The 20,140-nt window shown below is 43.5% G+C and overlaps 1 protein-coding gene and 1 long non-coding RNA gene across 9 annotated transcripts; one reads left to right on the forward strand and one right to left on the reverse strand.

Annotated features, from left to right (window-relative positions):
* Positions 1–282: 282 nt before the first annotated feature.
* CALCOCO2 (calcium binding and coiled-coil domain 2) lies at positions 283–12,507 on the forward strand. 8 transcript variants are annotated; one of them, XM_080564998.1, is made up of 14 exons: positions 338–414; positions 1,250–1,313; positions 3,213–3,401; positions 3,926–4,028; positions 4,397–4,530; positions 5,260–5,385; positions 5,887–6,014; positions 6,126–6,216; positions 7,011–7,133; positions 7,886–7,972; positions 9,013–9,108; positions 9,791–9,932; positions 10,333–10,370; positions 10,913–12,507. In XM_080564998.1, the coding sequence occupies exons 3-14, from the start codon at positions 3,219–3,221 to the stop codon at positions 11,087–11,089; spliced, it is 1,428 nt and encodes a 475-aa protein (XP_080421124.1). In that variant the 5' UTR covers positions 338–414; positions 1,250–1,313; positions 3,213–3,218; the 3' UTR covers positions 11,090–12,507. The 8 variants fall into 8 exon arrangements, with proteins under 8 accessions (XP_080421121.1, XP_080421124.1, XP_080421122.1 ...); XM_080564996.1 differs by lacking the exon at positions 1,250–1,313 and adding an exon at positions 1,352–1,437 and having other exon boundaries at positions 396–414; XM_080564995.1 differs by lacking the exon at positions 1,250–1,313 and having other exon boundaries at positions 283–414.
* LOC308181605 lies at positions 9,940–19,602 on the reverse strand. Its single transcript, XR_013941518.1, has 3 exons — positions 19,494–19,602; positions 14,701–14,922; positions 9,940–10,135 (listed from the first exon to the last, which is right to left on the reverse strand). It is a non-coding gene; the product is annotated as an uncharacterized lncRNA (long non-coding RNA).
* Between the last annotated feature and the right edge of the window lie 538 nt (positions 19,603–20,140).

Genomic DNA, 20,140 nt, shown 5'->3' on the forward strand with positions numbered 1-20,140 from the left:
CGGCCGCTACCGCCAACCTCGGGGCTGGGGCCGCCGGGGCGAGCACAGCGCGTGCGCTCGCGGGGGCGGCAGCGCCGCCCGGGGCCGCCGGGGTCCCGTCCGCCGCCGGGGGCAGCGGCCGGAGGGGCCGCCGCAGGCCGTGACCGGGACTTCGGGCTCCCGCTGTGCCGAGCCCGCGCGCTCTCGGCGGAGCCCCGCGGCCCGTGACGGCCTCAGCGGCGCCCCCGCCGCTCCCCGGCCCCTGCAGGGGGCGGCCCCGGGCTCGGGGCGCTCCAGCGCCGGACTCCGCATCCCGGCAGCGCGGCCGGGGCCACCTGGGCGGTGCGCGGGGCGGGGCGGCGTGTGGGGACTCCACCTTGTCCTTGTCCTCCGCCTCCTCCTCGCCGTCCCGGGGGTTTCTGGCCGAGCGTCTCGGTGAGTGAGCTGGGGGGGGACGCGGAGGCCGCGCGGCCCCGCAGTGTGCTGCCCCCGGAGCCAGGCAGGAGGATGGGGGCGGTCGGGGCTCGCTCGCTGCGAAGCGGCGGCGCTTTCGCTTTCGGTTCCCGGCGGCGGAGCTGAGGTGGTCCGGCTGCGGGGAGCGCCCCGGTCCGCTGCCCGGCCTCCGCTGGGACCCCACGCACGGGGATGCTAACGGGGACCGGGCCCGGGGCACCCGCCTGCGCGGCGCGTCTGGGCCGCGGTGTCCCGGTGTCGAGCCGCGGCTGGAAGTTGGTCTCGCTCGGGAAGGGGGAATCCGCGGCTCTCGGCGTTCTTAGAACGCTGTAGTATATGACAGGAAGAAAGCAACAACAGCAAAATGAAAACAAAACAACATTTAAAAAAAAGCCCCCAGAGAGAAGTTGGGCCGTGAATATCACAGGAAGCGTATGCTGTGCCCTCCTCCGTGCGTGCTGTAACGATACCTCATTACCTCGGCTGGGGGCTGGGACTGCCTGCTGCGCGTTACCATCCCCGAAGGTGCGGCTTTCACTATCTCCTCGGGCAGCAGCAGCCTCACAGGGCCTCTCCTTCCTGTACTGATGACTTAAAAGCTGTTCATAGAACAAAAATTTGAACGCTAATAAAATCTCTTCCTACTTCCTGTTTTTTCCTTGAAGTGAGCTGCACAGTGTGCTGTCAACACAGTCTGTATGACCATTGGGATTGTTTTCACAATTATTTTTACCAAAACCAACACTCTTCATCTTTGTTTTCAGAAGAATGCATTGTTTTGCTGCATCCAGGCTGTGACGCTTCATTTTCTTTGCAAGTTACATTGAAGTCTTACGGCAGCAAGGGCACATATCCTGAAGTTACTAAGGAGCTATTCTTAGGTTACTATTTTTTTTCTTTTCGGTCTGCTGGCTGTCAGGAGGTCCCAGGGCATTAGGGAACTGCATCATAAGGCACGTCAAGGTAGGAGAGGTTGACATCAGCCAAATAAAGACTGAGGCTTAGGTAAGGCATGTATAATTTGCTATGTTTTACTAACTAAAACTTAAACTGCACTCCTGGATTCCCTGGAGGATCAAGGCACACTCATTTCAAGGCCTTCAGCTCCTGGCAGGAGGAATTAATTATCCATCCTCCCAAAGCAAGATATATCAGTGCTGTTATTAGTGCTCTTTCCAGCTGCGCAGGTACCATTTCTTTTTTGAACACAACCCCACAATGCCCATCTAAACTCCTGCCTGATTTTCAGGCTGTTCTTTGGCACAGAATACAGATGATGTCCTCGGTCATGACAAAAAATGAAGGGTTTCATGGATTGGAGATGATCTTAAATCCTCCAGCAGGATAGTTTTTCAAGATGAACTTTCTGTCATTTCTGATGTCAATACCTATTTGCTACTACTGTCACTAAGATCAGCTGAGAGGGTTCTGCTTTGGATTTCTGGAACTGAATTGCCAGGGATTGGTGGCAGGGTTTTCTCAGCAGTGATCTGTCTCTTGACAGATTGCCGGGGCTGAAGTCTGGTTGCCTGCAAGACACAGTGGCAAAGAGGGTAATTTAGTGTTGTTTCTAATCATGCCTAGGCATCTGGCAGTTCGGATAGATCCAGTAGATGCACGCACTGCATGTTTATGTTGTCGTGCGTAACACATTTGTAGTGTCACAATGCACTGAAAAGCTTTCTGTGTAGATAACTCATGCATGAGCTTCAATGCTATTTGTTGACCCTGTTGCCATGCAGCATAATCATTTTGATACTGAGAATCTTGCAGTTTCACCGTAACAGTCACAAGTACCAAGGCTATTATAGCCTCATAACACAGGCTTGTGAGACAGAACTACAAGAACCTGCCTAACCAGGACCTCCTCTGTTTGTGCTTTTCCATGAGAGCTGATCTTAGCAAGGTGCCTCTTTTTCTTGGAGCAAAAAAGCTGAGAGGAAAGATGCTGTATTTGGAGGTCAAATCATCATGTTGGATTTGAATGCAGAAAACAGCAAGGCTGTTGAGTTTGCATATCACCGGCATGAGTATGTCTGGTGTGTCTCACCGTGGTCAGACAGTGAAGATGAAGTGTGTCAGGGCTGGGACTGTGTACAAACGTTGGAGCTCCTAGCATGATGGATCATACGCTGCTATTTTTGTGTATTACTGATATCCGCAGGAGCACTTCACTGACGCAGCAAAACCTCTGTTTTTCTCAAACAATATGCTAGTCTCCAGGTTTCAGAAGAGGTGATGCACCCCCACATTAACCACATATAGTGGAGATGTGTCTGGAGTGTCAAATCACATTAAAAACATGATGTAAGGCTGCGTGTAGGGACAGCTTGTGTTCCAGCTGGGTTGTCAAGCAGGGAATCACACCAGTAGGCACGCATGCTCTTGCTGCTACAAGGTACCACTGCCTCTCTCCTGAGTAGCAGATCTTTAGGATGGTCAACAGGGTCGGGTTCATGGACTCCCATGCAGGAGAGGGGCTGCTGTGTCACATTGGCAGCTTCAGAGCATCAGACACTGTGGCTAGGAAGCAGGGGTCAGCCTTACACTCTGCTGAAGAGAAACTGCAACCTGCCATGGATGTAAGGAGCAGTCTCGTCACAACAGCAGGGACTCCAGTGAGTGCAGGTGCCTTGCTGAGAAACATTGGTGTGTCTGCAGGGGGTTAGGACCTTACAGCTATGTCATTCATCAGCTGTACCTCTTCATATCCTTCATGGATACAACTATGTTGGCAACATCCAAAGATGAGATAATGACATTACGCTTTCCTCTTGTAGGCTTCCATGATGGATGAGACTTCGGACGAACCTCCCACTTCCGCTGTCCTCTTAGACAACTGCCACTTCTCCCAGGTCATCTTTAACAATGTGGAGAAGTTTTATGTTCCCGGAGGAGATGTAATCTGTTATTATACTCTCACACACAACATAGTTCCTCGTGGGAAGGACTGGGTGGGCATCTTCCGGGTAAGTGAATACTGTGTAACCAGATACGCCGTGTATGAGAAGGCAGCAGCTGTCAGAAACAAGTAATTTGACGTTTAATTCATACTTCATCCCTAAGAAAGGCCTTAGGGCTTTGGTAGAACAGGGTAAGAGATTTTTTTTCAATAATAACTTTGTGTAATACAGCATTTTTCTTGTGCCCTGAGACAAAATGCCAGACACGTTGTTACTTGATCAGCTTCAAGACTAATTAAACAGACTGTGATTCACAGAATCAGTGAAGAATAATTGCATTAAAGATCATGTTGGCACCATCCCTTCCAACACATTTCCTACTTCAGTGCTCCCCTCGCCTCCCTAACACAGACCATAGAATAAGGCATATGCTAGCGAGTAGCTTTGATTTATGCGTAGACCACAACTCTGTGGAGTCAGGATATCAAGACAAAAGTCCTACCATTAAATGATCTATGTGGAAATATAGTCCAGTTGCCATAGGATAAGCATGAACTATGTGATCCCTTTTAAGAATTTTGTTATTGCAGGTGGGATGGAAAACAACCCGGGAATATTACACATTCATGTGGGCTCCTCTGCCCGGTGATGTCCATGGTGATACCGCTGTGCAGCAACAGATCCAGTTCAAAGGTGGGTTGGGAGGTTGGGTCACTCAGGGAATGTATGTGTATGTGTACACACAGGCACATACACACAAACTCCCACACTACTGCCACTAATAAGTATTACATTTAGAATTTGAGAAAATGTGTAGTAACATGCTGTAGTAAACTTCAAGTCGCATAATTACAGCCAAAAAAATCAAATCTACTGGATTCTGCCATCCTGACTGAGTGATATTGTTTGCGTTCTTATCACTGGCACAAAGGCTTACTAATGGTGGAGGAACAATATTGAAGTAAGATGTCTGTTTTCTTAGGTGCTGACTTTCTGTGCTATATAGTTAAGAGACTTGAGTAATTACAAGCATATGACAGGATTGTTGTGTTTGTCTGAAGCTTACTACCTACCGAAGGATGATGAATACTACCAGTTCTGCTACATCGACCAGGATGGTGTGGTCCGTGGAGCCAGTGTTCCTTTCCAGTTCAGAGCAGAGACTGAGGATGATATCCTGGTGGTAACCACACAGGTATGTGTCCTCTCTTCCCCTGCTTTTTCCTGCCTTTGCTTTTATTGGCATCTGCTCATTGCTAAGTTGGAGAGATCCAGTAAATCGGATGCTGAGCTGGAACTCAGCAGATCTGGATTCTATTCCTGGCTTTGCTACTCATCTGTCACCCAAATTTGGGCAGCCTTTGTTTCTCTAACTGACATTTATCAGACTAGTTTACTTAGATTGTGAGCTCTTCTTAATGGGGAGTGACTAAATACATAGTGTTTCAGGGCATTTTGAATATTTTTTAGTGGAAATGTAATGTTCATAGAAACAGCCTTCCATTAGATGGGAGTAAGAACATACACATGGACAATAATTGAGGTGTTGTGAAGCCAAGCACCCTTATTTTGCAGTGTCTTGTGTGCAGCCCTTTTACTAACTACTACACAGAAAATCAGTCTGTGGTCCTAATCTTACAAGCTACAAAAAAATTTGCAGACTTCTGCCTCTGCTTTAAGATTGAGCATCTTAAAAGATCAGAGGTAGTGTGTGCTTGGTATTCAAGGACTGTGTTGATGGTCAGCTTTGGACAGACTATGGATAGTGAAGTAGCAGTCTCGTCTGAACTAATAATGAAAACCTGAGGAGGTACATGATGTTCCCTTTTGCAGAATTCATCTTTTTTAGCTCTTCATACTGTGTTCTTCGGAAGATAGATTTTTGATGTTTCCATGATGACTAAACAAATTTGTTGTTTGCCAGGGAGAAGTGGAAGAGATTGAACTACAAAACAAAAATTTGCTTAAAGAAAATGAGGAGCTGCAAGCAACCTGCGCAAGTCTCCAGAAACAAAACATGGAACTGCAAGAAGAGCTCAAGAAGACACAGGTACAACAAAAGTTAATATATATTAAGTCAGAAGCTTTAAGTCTGAAAGATGAAGAGAGACCGAGTCAGGTCTTGCTCCACTGTATGCTTCCAGGAAAAAATTAAGGAGGTTTCTCCGCATATTATCTCTTTAATCATTTACCAGATATTACAACAACTCTACTACAATAAGAATGATAATGATGAACAAGAGGCTTCACAAGAAAAAGGGATCAGGAACATATGGGAAAGGGAGTTTTCACAACTGTTCAGTAGGCTGTCCCAAAATTGCAAGGCCAGCCCTGTTTCTAATGTTCTTTCATCATTATTGTTTCCTCCTTCAGTTTTGCTCAGGACTTAATATAAATAAAATAGGGTCTGAAAGATGCAAAGGAGAGATTTTTCTCCTTAAGGTGGGCTGCCTGCAAGTGTTGCATTAGAAGGATTTTGCAGTTCCACTTCAGAGCAGGACTATTGCTTGGGTCCCATTTTGCCTCCTATTGACCTGTCTTTGATTTTCAGGAGCTGCAGAATGGTTTAGAGTCTCTTAGGAGCAGCACAGAAAAACTGGAGCTGGAGCTGAATTCCCTGAAAAAGGAAAATAAACATCTAAAAGAGCTGGATGAGTGCAGAGAGGCAGAACTGCACCAGTAAGTGTATTTACAGCATCTCTTAAAACAGTATTTCATTTAAGCACCTTACCGTTGTGGATTAAATTTCCATTTGTGAAAGTATGGTGTGTTTTGATTTGTTCTGAGTAGATTCAAAGAGCAAATTCAGAATGTGACCTCTGAAAAGGTACGCTTGGAAACCAGATTGAAAACAGCCCTGGATCACATGGATCAGCTGCAGGTAGAAAACATATAGCTGCCCTCCTTTGCTTTTGTGAACTGTCTCTGATGGTCTTAGTTTGTCTGACAGAGAGCTGTGCAATCTTGAGCAAATATGTGATGTATAAGTTTCTTTTCTGGTTATGTGGGTTCTTTCGGAAAATGTCAGGCTCTGATATGGTTTATGTCCAAGAAACCTCAAGAAAGCTATATTATGGAAGGAAGGATCGTGTGGGATGTGCTAAAAGAAATTATAAGGATTTTACTCCCTAAACACGTTCCCTTTGCATGCTCATTAAGTTGACCAAAATCACACCATTGTTCACCTCCTGCTAGGTAAGGATCCAGGCAGAAAACACTTCTGTTTTGAAAAATTTTCTAAAATTATGTTCAATATTGGGTAAAAACAAGACAAAATCTGGGAGGTGTGTGAAGGTAGAAGGTAAATGAAAATAGCTTGTTTGTTAGATGTGGGATATGGGAAACTCAGAGTAATAGGCTAAACATCTGGCTAAACAGCCACTATTTTTCTCTTTACTATCTGAATTCCCAGACTAGAAGTGACATTTTAAAATGTAGAAAGCTCCTCAAAGAACATATGAGTGAATACTGAGTTTTAATGGATTTATCAACTCTGATATATCCCCATGTAACTATTCTAATTTTCTACAAAGGTTTTAATGGAAAAAAAGTTTGCAGGAAAAAAATTAAGTAGCTGCGGGTTCTAGTGATTTTCTTTGTGCAGCAAAAGGGGCCTGTCTGTCTCAATCATAGCTATTAAATTTTCACTTTCTGCCCATTCTTCTTTCTCCCTAGTCTCAAGTGTTGAATTATGAGAAAGAAATGGAAAACTTGGTTCGTATGGACCATGACAAGACTGAGCAGCTTGAAAGTTTAAAGGAAGAGAATTGTCAGTTATGCATGACTATAACTCAACAGGTAAAACCTCCCCTAAATATCAAGGTGCTTGGGGAAGCCAGGGAATAGAGGCTGAGAGGTATACTTGGCAGTAACCAGGTACAAATATTGCTCAATCTTATGAAAAGTCTAGGAGATTCCATGACAAACAGAGAAGTCTTCATGGTGGCATGGGAATCCACATAGGTGGTTCTGCGAACAAACCATCTGACAAATTCTTATAGTACACACACACACGTTGTGGTTTTGGAAGAAACACCTGTATAACTAAATTTTGTAATTCTGATTCTCTAGCAAGAAAATTCAGTCTCCGTCTTCATCTCTTTTGAGCCAGCTCAAGGGATGAGGTAGGGAAGTGGGAACTCAGGACTGATATTTGGCTGATTGGAAATTGTTGCAAATATGCAAAACTGTTTCAGGACTGGGACTTATGTGTAAACAAGACAAGTTATCCTAAATCTGCTTAGACTATATGCCATTAATTTTGCATCCAACAGGAAGCTACTAGTAACTGGTGAGAGGCAGCAACCCTGCTGGTCTCCTGTCTGCTTATGTTTTTGCCCCTGTCTCATCTTTACAGTCATAGATTTGGCATTGAATAATCAATAAAATAAAAAAGTGAAATATGGTCAGAATGCCCCCCAAAAAGCTGTAAACAATACAAAGTTTCTATTCTATAGTTTGATGCTCTGCCCCCCATCCTTACCTGACACCTCTTTTCTTTGACATTGCCTTTGCAACTCTGCCTTTGAAAATCTGGGATTCCTGTGCAGAAAGAGCAAAAGAAGGAGCTTGAACATCGATTGGAGAACTTGAAAGAGACAGAGGCCAACTTGTCACTTCGTCTGCAGAATGAGCAGGTGACCAGCATTTTTGGGGGTGAAGTTGGGGAGACGGTTCCAAAAGAGCTGAGCATAGAGCTCTGCTGTATTGTATAGAATCTGCTGGTATTTGTGTAGGGAAGCTGACATTTACTTAAAGCACCGTTGTCCACCCTTTTTCAATTTGCAGAACCATCAGAATTTCCCTGGGATGTTGCAGATGCCTTTATGTGTAATATTTAAGTTTATGGTCAAAAGGCTTGCTTTTCTTAGGTAACTTCTGCAGATCTTTGGCAAGTAATCCACAAACCTCAGCACTGAAAATCACTACATGAAGAACTGTGAACGTTAGAAAAGGGAAACATGCGATGGCGTTTTCTTTCTACTGAACCATCACTGGTGATGTCTGAGGCTGTCCCATCATCATCTTTAGCCTGTTGCCCTGAGTGACCTTCTAAAGGTGCTTCTCTCTGTCTGTGCTGCTCAGGACACTTTTGGAGGCTCTACTCTGTTTCTGACATTGAAAGTTAAATGCCTAAAATGGATTATGTGATTACCTCCACTGTGATGCCAAATGTTCAGGATTTTTAGAGTGATACTTTGAGAATGACTACTGAATCCCTAAGTACTCTAGCTTATCTAATTTACTGATTTAAATCAAGACTTAGGTACAACACTGATTCCTAAGGAGGTACTAGCTATCCACAGTCAATGCAAGTCTCACAGTAGCAGAGAATTTGGCAGACTTGGAGAGTTCTCATCTGCCAGTGTAGATTTTTCAGCAGTCATAGTTCCTTTTCTTCAACCTACCACTTTGTTTGACCTGTCATATGTCCCCTTTCGAGGTCACATGTCATCTCTCATGTTGTGCTGAAAATGCAGACATTAAGTGGTTGGTAATGCGGAGATATCCAAGGTCACAAACTATGAAATGGTAAGACTCGTGGTGCAAGTGAAGGTTTATTTGTTGGTAATAAATGCAGTTAGAGGCTGCCTGTATATGTGAACAATGATTGGAGCTGTCATGGTTTTGTTTGCCAGTTTTCCACAATTTACCAAATAATCCTCTTCCTTTATAGCAACAAAACAGAGACTTAATGAAAGAACTTGAAGAGCAGAGGCATTTGTTTCAGATTTTGCAAGCAAAAAAGAGTGAATCTGATGAGGAAAAACAGGTGAGAACTTGGCACAGCTCCCTCACCTTTCTCCTGCATTGAATATGACACAAATATCTTAAGTCTAATGTCCAGTTCCATTAGCCCTTCTACCACACTGATCACTAACTGTGTCTGTACGTGGACCATCGCCTAAAACAAGGCTGCCGTGCTGTCTGCGTGCACATAGGAGCGACCATGTGCTCACTCTCACAGTATGTTGTTGCTGCTACCTCTGTACAGCCTAAGAGGAAAGAAAACTTCCACCTTTTTGCCCCACCGCAGACAAGACCAGTTCACCCATAATAGTGTGGGGATTTTCAAAAACTCCTGTTATTTCACTGAAGTGAATGGACTTTCTCATTTAAATGAATATAGCTTTTTCATCCAGTCTAGAAAATGACTCTATGGTGTTGTTCCTTACTCTGCCATTATCTGCATGACTTCAGTCTTCTGTCTTTTAAAGTGTATTATTCTATTGTGGTCATCCTGTTTGCCTTTCTGAGCAGGTCACAGAATAGATCCTTGCACTTCCTTACCTCACTTTCCCATTTTGTCAAGCAGGACTAAGACTGAGCTATCTAAAGGAAGAGCAATTTTGATTCTGGTCTAAGAGGATCTATGTTAGTGCAAAGTATAACTTCTCTCTGAAATGGTCTTCTGAGGTTCTGGAAATTCATTCTGTCCTTCTGTCCCTTTGCAGAAACTGAGGGAAGAGAATGATACCCATCTGAGGCATCTCTCTCAGGCTAGAGATGTTTCTTCTTTCTCTGCTGTTTCACAAGCTCAGGCCCAAGTTCCAGCTCCTGAAGCAGGATGCCTTGTGTTTGGTAATCCATATTATGGTAAGAGTACTTGGCAGTCTGTCTGAAACCACAAATCCGTGGCAGTAAAATTCTCAACAAATTGTACTCCCTCTTGAATTGGTTGCTGTGGAAAATAAATTCTTAGCAGTACCTCTGTATAGTTTTGCATGTGTGCAGGTGACTTGGCAAAATGCTGCCGGGTGTTAAGAGTTGATTTAAATGATCAGCTGTCTGTTCATCTTCTGTGAAGAGAAACAACTGTTAGATAGTTTATTCATCTGTGAGGCAGCTAGTTCTGTGGCTTATGTCCAGTTTTCATAGTCCTAAGTATAGAGGTCTAGATCCAGGGCCACATACTCATGTTTCAAGAATTACTATTTATCAGCACATTACACTGTTAATCATTTGTAGTGGCTAAATGAACTTCTTTCTTTTCCAGCTGCAGAAGCAAACCTGGAGTCAAGAGCTGCCAGAACAGTAAGTAAAGTGGATGTGAATGGACATGAATTAGTGGTTTACAGACAGAAATTAACAATTTGAAATGAGGAGCTACAAATTCAGCTCTGTAGCCTATTGTCTATGTACCATTTTAGTCCTGGTAATAAAGTGGACAACAAAATGGAATCATGTATGCTTAACCTGTAGGATTAAGTTGTTGTAATAACAGTTGGTGGTGTTAGGGAAGAGAAAGGAAGCTCTGTTCACCTTAATGTTTAAGGAACAATTTTTGGCAGCATCTGGTGTCAGAATGAGAAGCATTCAGCTGCTAAATGACTTATTTCATATTGTAGACATGGACATGTGCTATTTAGGATGAAAAGTTAGAATACCTTGTAGAAGTTTGACTTGTAAGTACTATTTACAGAAGCCTGGAGACATTTGAAAACTTGAGGGTATTGCAAGTCAGAAAGACTTGTCCAAAGCTGATAATGTCTGACTAATAAACTTTTCTTTTTCTTCTCTTTGAATGTGAATACAAATCTTAAACTGTCTTTATTTGCACTTCCTTTGTACTTCAGGATTCTATAAGGAAATGCCCCATGTGTGATGACATATTTCCTGAAGATATTGAAGCAAGTGACTATGAGGCCCATGTGCAGAGCCATCTTCTGGAGTGCCCATTCTGCAATGAGACCTTTGAAAAGTCCAATCGGCAGGTGTTTGATGACCATATTTTTTGTCATGGCCTGGAATAATTCTGAATTCCTATCTGTTCTGTAGAACAGGTGGCAGAGGCCACAGGATAGAATAGAGCAAAAGTATTCTATAGACTTGATTCATACTAATAAGATCAACCTGACAAAACTGCATATGCTACTAGTGCTGTGATTCTGAGCTTTCTGTTCCATGCAATATGTGCATAATTGGGTCAGATATCCATATCCTGAAATTGAATTGTCATCAACTTAAGTCCTCCATCTTGGATCAAATATATGTGCTTTTTAAATGAGTCACAAATCCTATCATAAGTAAAGTAGTTGAATATGGTACCAGTTCTTTATAACAGGATTGTCTATGTAGCTGTTCATCTAGGTAGGGCCAAATAATAGATGTAATGTAACAGTTTTCTGTACTTGGCTGATATATCTCTATTATAACAATTTTATTCTTCAGTATAGCACTGTGATCGCTAACCAAAGACGAGAAACATTGTGGAGTCTTTTAGGATCACACCTTCAGTCCAGCTCAGCTTCTGGAATGCTGATTTAATTGCTAATAAAAAGTCTAAATGAAAATACATTTTACTTTGTCATCAGTCATAAAACAAGTGAAATATATTTATAAAGAGACTAAATACCTGTTTCTAGATCTAAAGGTCTAGGGCTCTTCTTACAGCAAAGTAGGCAATATAGCTTGTAGAACAAGGTGCATGCACTGTTTTCCCTTTTCTCTGTATGACCAGACTTAAAGTGGTGATATACTTAAACTGTGCTTGTGCAATCGCTCTGACACTGTCATGCCTCCATCTCATAACGAAGGAACCCTGAAATTTCTGAAACAGGAAAGGTCAGCATGGCATGGAGCCCATAGGAAAGCAGTAGCTGAGTTTTCTTAACAGTGGTGAGGATAAATGGCCTCTTAGTCTTGAAACTGGGCATCCTCATTTAAAGGAAGTGATGAATCTGGATTATTTCTCTTTTATGTTTCTAAACCTTATTGATTTAAAAAGAAGAGCTTATTCTGAAACCAAAACATTGATTCAAAACTGCTAAGTGCCTTGGAATATTACAGTACTTTGTGAATAGATTATCCAGTTACTATTTTTATTTCTGCTTTGGGATTTTCAAGTTATGATTAACAGTTATTTAGTCTGTGCAAACATAAATGGGTGAAATTTTATTATCCAGCTGTATTAGACTGGATTTTCTGCTGAATATCTGAAGCAATAGAAAATCCTAAGAAGTTTACATAGAGTTTTAAGACTATTAAGAGTAAGAAAGACTTCAAAATGTTTTACTGTTTTGTTTATACATATTTTTTTAATCAACCTAGGTTTAAATAGAGTATTTCTGTCTTTAAGATGTACTATACTGGAAAGCATTTTTTTAAAAAAAATTGTAACATAATAGGAGTTGTTAAAAATAAAAACTGTACTGAGAAAATCATTGAAAAAGATGACTGTCTATTTTTCTTAAATAAATTGGGGAAATTGATGGTGTCTTCAATTACTTTGTGAAGCTTCTCTTGAACAAAGTACTCAAGCACACCTCTGAATATTTTTTAGCATGTAACATAGCATCTCTGTGGTTAGTGGGTCTGCTTCTGTTTAACAAGACATATTTAAATGGCTGATCCTCACTGGTTCCTCACAGCATGGGAATATATCAAGAAAGCCAAAGAAGTATGAGGTAACATGAACAAACCCGGAAAGTAGAATGAGCTGTATGGGATCTGTTTGTTCATATCAGTTCCAAGTACTGCTGATCTAAAAGCCTAGAGCTGGCTGAATTTCTGCTATGTCATAGGGACATCCAGTGTATCAACATTTATTTTTTCCCTAGAGTAAAAGAAAAAGCTGAAAAAACGCTCACTCTGGACACTAAAATTTTTTTTTAATATTGTGCATATACTTGGTATTGTGTATATTTTGACATTGTTGGTTGCTATAGTATATATCAACATTCCTGACATTTTTCCCAATTTTGACAAATATTATGTCATAATAAGGCCAATTTTTAACTGAACACCTGTTTCCTCAGGAAATGTCCCATTGTTTTTCAAGAAAATCCCCCCTCCAACTTTTTTCTCTGTGTCCTCATTTCGAATTACATTTGTCTTTTACTGCTTTACATCTTGACAGAATCAAATCAAATGTGGAGAGTCACAAAAGCAGTCTTCATTAAAACCCTGATAGTTCACCCTAATACCAGTTACCAGACCTATTGCCTTTCTACACTTCTGCTGGAACTGGCTCAAATCCTAAAGCCAAACCCAATCATTTGGGGTTAGAGTTATGTCACAATGCTGTCTGTGTCCTTGAACTATCAGTGCCAAGTGTCAGTGCCCCTGAACTGCCAAGTCTCCATCCCTTTTATGCTGGTACCTATCATTTTCTGCTTGCCAGCACCTATCATCTCTACAAATCACAGAGCCTGTTTTGAAGTGCAGGTTATGGTACACTGACAGCAAGCATGTCGCCAGCAGAGGGGGTCAGACTGCAATAAATCTCCTGAGGATGCTGAATTTTTAAAGTGTTTTAAGGTATGTCATTTGTTTTCTGTAATAATAATGCAGATTCAGACTCCAAAGACATATACTTCAGCCTGATGCAGGTCATACCTTCCCTATTCTGGGCAGCCAGGAACCAATTTACCCATAAGCACAAATTACATTATATATTTTCTAAGTAAATCTTCATTTTGCTTGTATTTTACAGTTTTATTTATGATATGGCTGTATTTAGCATTTGGAATCATAAGAGGCTTCAATCCTACCTCAGTTTGATAGTTTAATACAGAAGTAGCTCAAATGGCTGATAATTAGATATAGTTATACTTTGGATGAGTTCCAATTTACGTTGATATAAATCGCGCATAAGGACATTGAAATAAATTTTCAAAAGGGACAGTAGGGGTTTGGCATAATTTATACCCAAACTCACACAGAATCTGAATGGGCATTTATTATAAATGTATCTAGAAGGAAGGAGCTATACTTTGTGGACCAAATGCCTGAGGACATAAATTCTACTACTTCCTTATACCTTTACAGGGCTTATCAGTTTGGTCCAGCTTAGGTTTGGTTTCTGTGAGCAGTCACTGCCCCAGCGCAGCATAGTGTGTTCTGTTCCCCCAGCTAGGCAAACCCACTCAGATGTTCATCTTGCTTTGCTTGGTTCTCCCTTGCTTTTTGTCAGATCTTTTGGCTATGTTTTACAAGAAGTTGGTTCTTCCCTTGGGCTTTCTCTCTCCCACTCACATAGAGTACATTTTGAATATCTCTCTCCATGTAAAATCATTTTTCACTTGATAGGTATTTTTGTGTGTAAAATACAAACCAGATGATAACATCTTCAAGCTGCAAAGGCATGCTGTGGATCCCAACTATGGCCACAGAGGGTATCACATACTAACTGATGTCAGTTCTTTCCATAGGAAAGGCCATTGTTTGCCTGGGAAGTTATTTTCACTGCAGAAAAAATAGACTGGCCACAAGGGAGACAGTTACAGATTCCAGAGTCTCAAAGTCTTTCAGCCTTGACAGAGTATCTGAAAGGCTGCTAAGATAACTGGCTGCTGTCTCTGTTCCTTTCACAAAGTGATATTCACAATCTTACAGCCACTTTCTCTCTTTAGCAGCCTCTTACCTCTGCCCTTTCTCCTCCTGTTTCCTCTTCATTTGTCCATGTCTTCCCCCCCTCTTCCTGCAGAACAAGTTGGCCCTTCAGCATTATCCTTCTCCCCTGAAATCACAGTGCTGAGATTCAGGGTGCGGGAGAACACAGGAAGCACGGAGCACAGTCCATCTGGCAGTGCTGCAAGAACACAGTCTGGGAGCACTGCTGGTGCTTCACTTCACCTTATTGAGGCTGTCACGTAAAGCAGAGAAAACAGAAAGGAAATAAAAAGATTCCCAACAAAATGAATGTAAATAGACAAGACACAGGTGAACAATAGAGAAAAAGGAAAGCAGTGTCCAAGCCAGCAATTGAGTGGTTGCACTTGTTAACCAACTTGTCTGATTTTAAGACTCAGCAGAAGAGATGGGTAATTCTTTACAGCAGCATAATGCACGTCCTAGGATTTAAAGTGTTTTGATCATCAAAGTCCTTATTTCAGGGATCGGGCCTGTACTGCTTAGTACGTGGCACTGCTTCTGTATTTGTCAAGTCAACGACGGAAAAGGGAAGAGAATAAAGGACGTAATCATGGTTAAAAAAACATGGTTTAAAAATGACACCGGTAGACTGCCATACTGGTTTAGACAGGGCAACTCAGAAAAATCTGGCAAAGGAAATGCTCACGTGTCCCTGTGAGGATGAAAAATGAAGATATTATACTTATGCAGAGCTCTTTTTTTGCTTATATTGTTTTGTAAGGAGAAATTTATTTATCTTTGTTTTGCTGTGGAGATCCAAACTGAGACATACTTGCTTGTACAACGAGTCCCTTTTTCTCCACTGCACTAGCACAAATAGACAGTGCAAAGTGGGTATATAATGGCATGAAATCAGAACACTACTGTTTATGACCCTCTTTGTACTGAATTAAATCACTATGTGAAACGCACTGAAGAATCGAACCTTTATAGTTTTGTTGGTGAAAGGGCTGGGTCCCAGAATTACATCAGTTGTTTTCTCTAAACAGCTATTAGCCACCTCCATTATACTAACAGAACTGGTTTCCATCCTCTGGCTCATTTATTCCAAACCAGCATTATTGAAGTGAACGGGGTCTAGGCCCTGGGTATTAGAAGAGCTGTTCGTCTACTCATAAATAACAAGTTGTCAAGGTTTTTAATGGAAACCCTTAGAGTGCTGTAAATCTGTGCAGTTCTGCCTGGATCCCCTCCCTCATTTCCATCACAATATCGCTCCAGTGGGACTGCAGCTTGCAGCATGTGCCAGGCAGCCTAGATTGGTAGGACACAGGGGAAGGAGGGAAAAAAAAAAAAGCTGGAGATGGGATGGGGGATTCAGAACAGTTGGTACTGCGGAAGCATCTGCTGGGTGGCCGGTTTTGGAGTCACCTGGCCTATTCAGCATTGTGAGGGGGAAGGGCTATTCATCCAGGGGGACTTGAGAAGGGAAATAACAGAACCAGAGATGCTTGTGGAATAAAGATGGTTGTGTTGCAGTTTACATTTTGCTCTGTTGGTGTGTGAAGTAGTAAATCTCAGCAAATAGAGGGCTTTATTATTTTTTCATCACAATTTAAGCAGTAGGGCTACTGCAGTGATACTGTGTGGACAATCTCTTGCTGTTAGTAAAAGAGAACTCTTCTCAAGATGAAACTTTTAACCTTCCTAGCCAGACCAAACTGCCTTCAGGGAAAATTTAACACTGCATCCTGATCCAAACAGCAATGTTTCTGTGATTCACTGCACCTGGCCAGAAACTGGGTTAATACAATGTCCCTTGACCCATATTTCATCTACCCTGAAATATAGCTTAGCTGTGTGCAGAGATCGTAGCACCCTGCTGCATATAACACTAAAGTTTTCTAGGAAGGAGCTTGAGCTCACTCATCCATTCTCTGCTGACTATATGATATCATGGGATATAATATGATTGGCTTGGATCAAGAGTACTTGGTGCCCATCCCACTTGAAAAGTAGATGGGACTGCATGGTGCCCTGTTTAAGAGATCATGTGGACTCTCTCCTCTCAGGCTCCAGAACTTACTAAAATTTGTAAGCAAGGTCACTTTATGCTTAAATGTAGGTTTGCACCTTGGCTTACCACGTAACAGAAATAAAAAAATGAAATTGATGACAAAGCTTCCACTAGCTTCAGAGTACCCAAGGCTTACAGTCTTATATAATTACTAGTCTGGCACTGAGAGCCTAAAATACAGTAAAGCCATCAACAACACAGATGCTAAATTAATTACTATAAAATATAGCTCCTTTCACATTACTATGACTCTATGACTCTATGAACCACCCAAGCAATGAAGAAGTAGGTCTTATATACATATATATATATATAACACAATTAAATATTGACTCTGTGTAATAGATGGGGAAACAGCTACGTAGACATGAAGGAATTTGGCCAGTCTCACAGAAAATTTGTGGCATAATCCCCCTCTCCCTCACTAGATTTAACATTCATTTTGAGAAAGGCTGCACAGCACAAGAAGTGAGCCAGGATGGAGAAAAAAATGGATGCCTGTCAAAAGGGATTGATGTCCCTCAGACCCCAGGGAGTTTTTAACCCTTCCCAATGGTTTTCCCAGTCTGAAAAACCTGGTGGGGTTCATCAGCCTGTACTTCTCCTCTGCTGAGCCATAAGAGATTTGCCAGTGGGAGCAGCTGCTTTGAGAGTGAGTTGATAACTCAAGCCCCGGGGCACTTATATCTGTATGTCTCATACCCTGCCTGCATCCCTTCCCCAGTAACAGGATGAGACTAGAATATTGCATGTGCTTTTATAGTGTGTATTCCTGTGGGGCCTTGGTCATGATTATGGCATCTAAATGCAACCAGAAACAAATAGTGACAAAGAAAAAGACAAAAAGATGGTGTCTGAAGATTCTGAACATTTTTTTTTTACACTAAAACTGCTTCTGTAATAGTAAGTTGCATTTCTGTAAGCATCATAGTGTAGTTAATTCCATTTTTATTAACAGTTATTAACATATTTTTGAGGGCAGGTACTGCATGTTAGACAGTACAGCTGAGAGAGCGATATGGATTTTTAATCCCTAAAGGTATTACATGGTTGTAGCAGTATATATGAATCCATGTTTGTCTTAATGAAATCATTAAATTTGACAATCCTTCCTTAAAGAGTGTGATTGGTAGGATAGATATGATACAAAATGTTGGAAAGGTTTGGATGAAGGGCTCTTCACTAAATCATCCAGAGAATATCAGCATCTTCTTTGAGGCAGCTCCGTGGTTTTCACACCTTCAAGAAGTTCCTTCTCTGTTATTATAAAATAATTTTAATTACCTGTATTGTGGGTGCTTGTTTTTGTTTGTTTTTTAATGAACCAGTCAAAATGGTGACACTCAAACTTTCTTGCAAGCTACCTACTAGAACACCCCTCTGTTCCTAAAAGAATAATTTTAATAAGAATACTCAGGGTTATACTGCTAGCATATATTTTGGAAAATACATTAACTTTGAAAGATATATTAAATTATATTTCTCAGTGCACTTGTCTAAGACAACGCCTAAACATGAGATTCTTGCATTTTATCCTAAAACATGTGGCCCAGTAGGAGACAGAATATAGATCTGATGCATCACTGTGAGATCCTGAATGAAAATTTCTCTAGCAATAAAGGCTCTCACATTTGTGTTTATAAGCAGCAGAAGAGAAAAACACACTGCTTTAATGCAGAAGCTATATACCAATATATCACCTGGATGTATCTTATTGGGTATGCTACAGATTGCTCAAATAAATCTAAGGAGCTCACTGGATCTTTAACTCGATAGAAGATGTTGGAAAACTCTTAACCTTATGACATATACCAGGATTGTAAAATTTAAAATGAATTCTAGTAAATCTGCTGCTGGCTGCCATGGAAATGGAGAAGGTTAGTTTAAAGGAATCAGTATCTGAAAAAAAGAAAAAAGAAAAAAAACGGAATCCAAGTTTTTTTGTGTCTAACAATTAGCTTAGAACAACCTGCTCCATTTTTAGCACTCTCCGTCTGTTTCCACGGCAACAGAATTAACAATAACAACTGCAAATTCTGGATGTAGACGGTGCTACCCGTCGTGTCAGCAGCACCAACAGACTTCAGCATCTAATTTCGCCTTCCCAAAGCTGGCAATTTTGTTTCAATATTGCTTATTTCGGATGACTTTTGCGCCTGTTTAAATACGTAACCCAAGTCTGCGCTGCCACTTACGCAGACCTAGGGTAGCGCTGACAGAGCTGGCGCGGATCAGCCTGCCAACTTGTTTAGAACCGCGTCCTGAGGTGCCGTCCCGGCGGGCAGACGCGCGGCTGCTCTCTGGAAGCACCGCTGCCTCACGGACAGGAGCACCCTGCCCTCGCGGCAGGGCAGCACGCCCGCTGCTACTCGAGCACCAACGTTTTAGTTCTGCCAAGGGCTCTGATACCCTCCCGTTACACGGAGCTGGCCTGGGCCTCGCAAGACACTCGCTTCCCCTCACTCCTCTCCTCCGGCCTCCCCCCAGCGGTCACAAAGCGGACCAGAGGTGCAGCCCTCCCCACGCGGCCTGCCCGCAGCAGCGGTTGGAGCGGGGCCGCCTCAGAAACCCTGCCCGCGCCCGGCCCTGAGGCGCCGCAACCACCCGCCCAACCGCCCCGCCCCGCCCCCCCACCGCCCTCGGGCGGCAACCGACCGCCCCTCCCAGACGCCCCTTCGCGCCCCGGCGCCTCATGAATATGCAAATACGCCCCGTCGTCGCAGCTGTGATTGGCTGTGGCCGTTCAAAAGAAGGGGGTCAGTTACCGGGCCGTTCGTTCGAGGGTGGGAGTTGGGGGCGCCGGAATGCGCATGGGCAGCCCTAGCGCATGCCAGTGACGCCAGCGCGTCGTTTCGTTTTCTTCTCCATTGCTACGTGTATCCAATCACAGACATTCCCGGTCGCTCGGCCCAATGGAGCGGCAATATGTTAATAAAGGGGCGGGGCGAAGGGGGTATGCTCGTCGATTTGCCCAATCAGAAGGCGTTAGGGTGAGGGATAGGGCGGGTTCCGGCTCCGCCCCGCCAAGTGAGGCCGTCTGCCGAGGCGGGCCGGGTGGGGCCGCAGGAGGCCCCGCGGGCACCCGCACGGCCCGGCCCGGCCCGGCCCGGCCGCCTGCGGGCCACGACAGGTGCCAGCACCTCTCGGCGCCTCCGAGCCTGATGGCGGTGGATTCGGGGAGCAGCGGCCCTCGTAAGGGCGCTCCTGGCAGTACGCTGCCGGTCGGGGCGTCCCGTTGGCGCTGGACCGATCCCCGCGCACCGCAGCTACGCGGCTGGGCGCGGGGGGCGGGGCAGGGCCCCATGGACGAGCCCGGTGGGCTCTCGGGGCTGCCGGGCTGGGCGCCGGTCCCGAGGGGCGGTGTCGGGGGGCGCGCCTGCCGCCTCGAGCTGAGGCCGCAGCAGTCGCGGTG

Source organism: Anser brachyrhynchus (assembly GCF_964034855.1).
Source record: "Anser brachyrhynchus genome assembly, chromosome: 22".
NCBI lineage: Eukaryota > Metazoa > Chordata > Aves > Anseriformes > Anatidae > Anser > Anser brachyrhynchus.

Bases quoted from the DNA above. Each gene is read 5' to 3' on its own strand.
- CALCOCO2 (XM_080564993.1), top strand. From the start codon at position 769: ATGACAGGAAGAAAGCAACAACAGCAAAATGAAAACAAAACAACATTT. The intron at 958-3,212 runs GTGCGGCTTTCA...TTCCTCTTGTAG, and splicing joins GCGCGTTACCATCCCCGAAG to GCTTCCATGATGGATGAGAC. The intron at 3,402-3,925 runs GTAAGTGAATAC...TTGTTATTGCAG, and splicing joins ACTGGGTGGGCATCTTCCGG to GTGGGATGGAAAACAACCCG.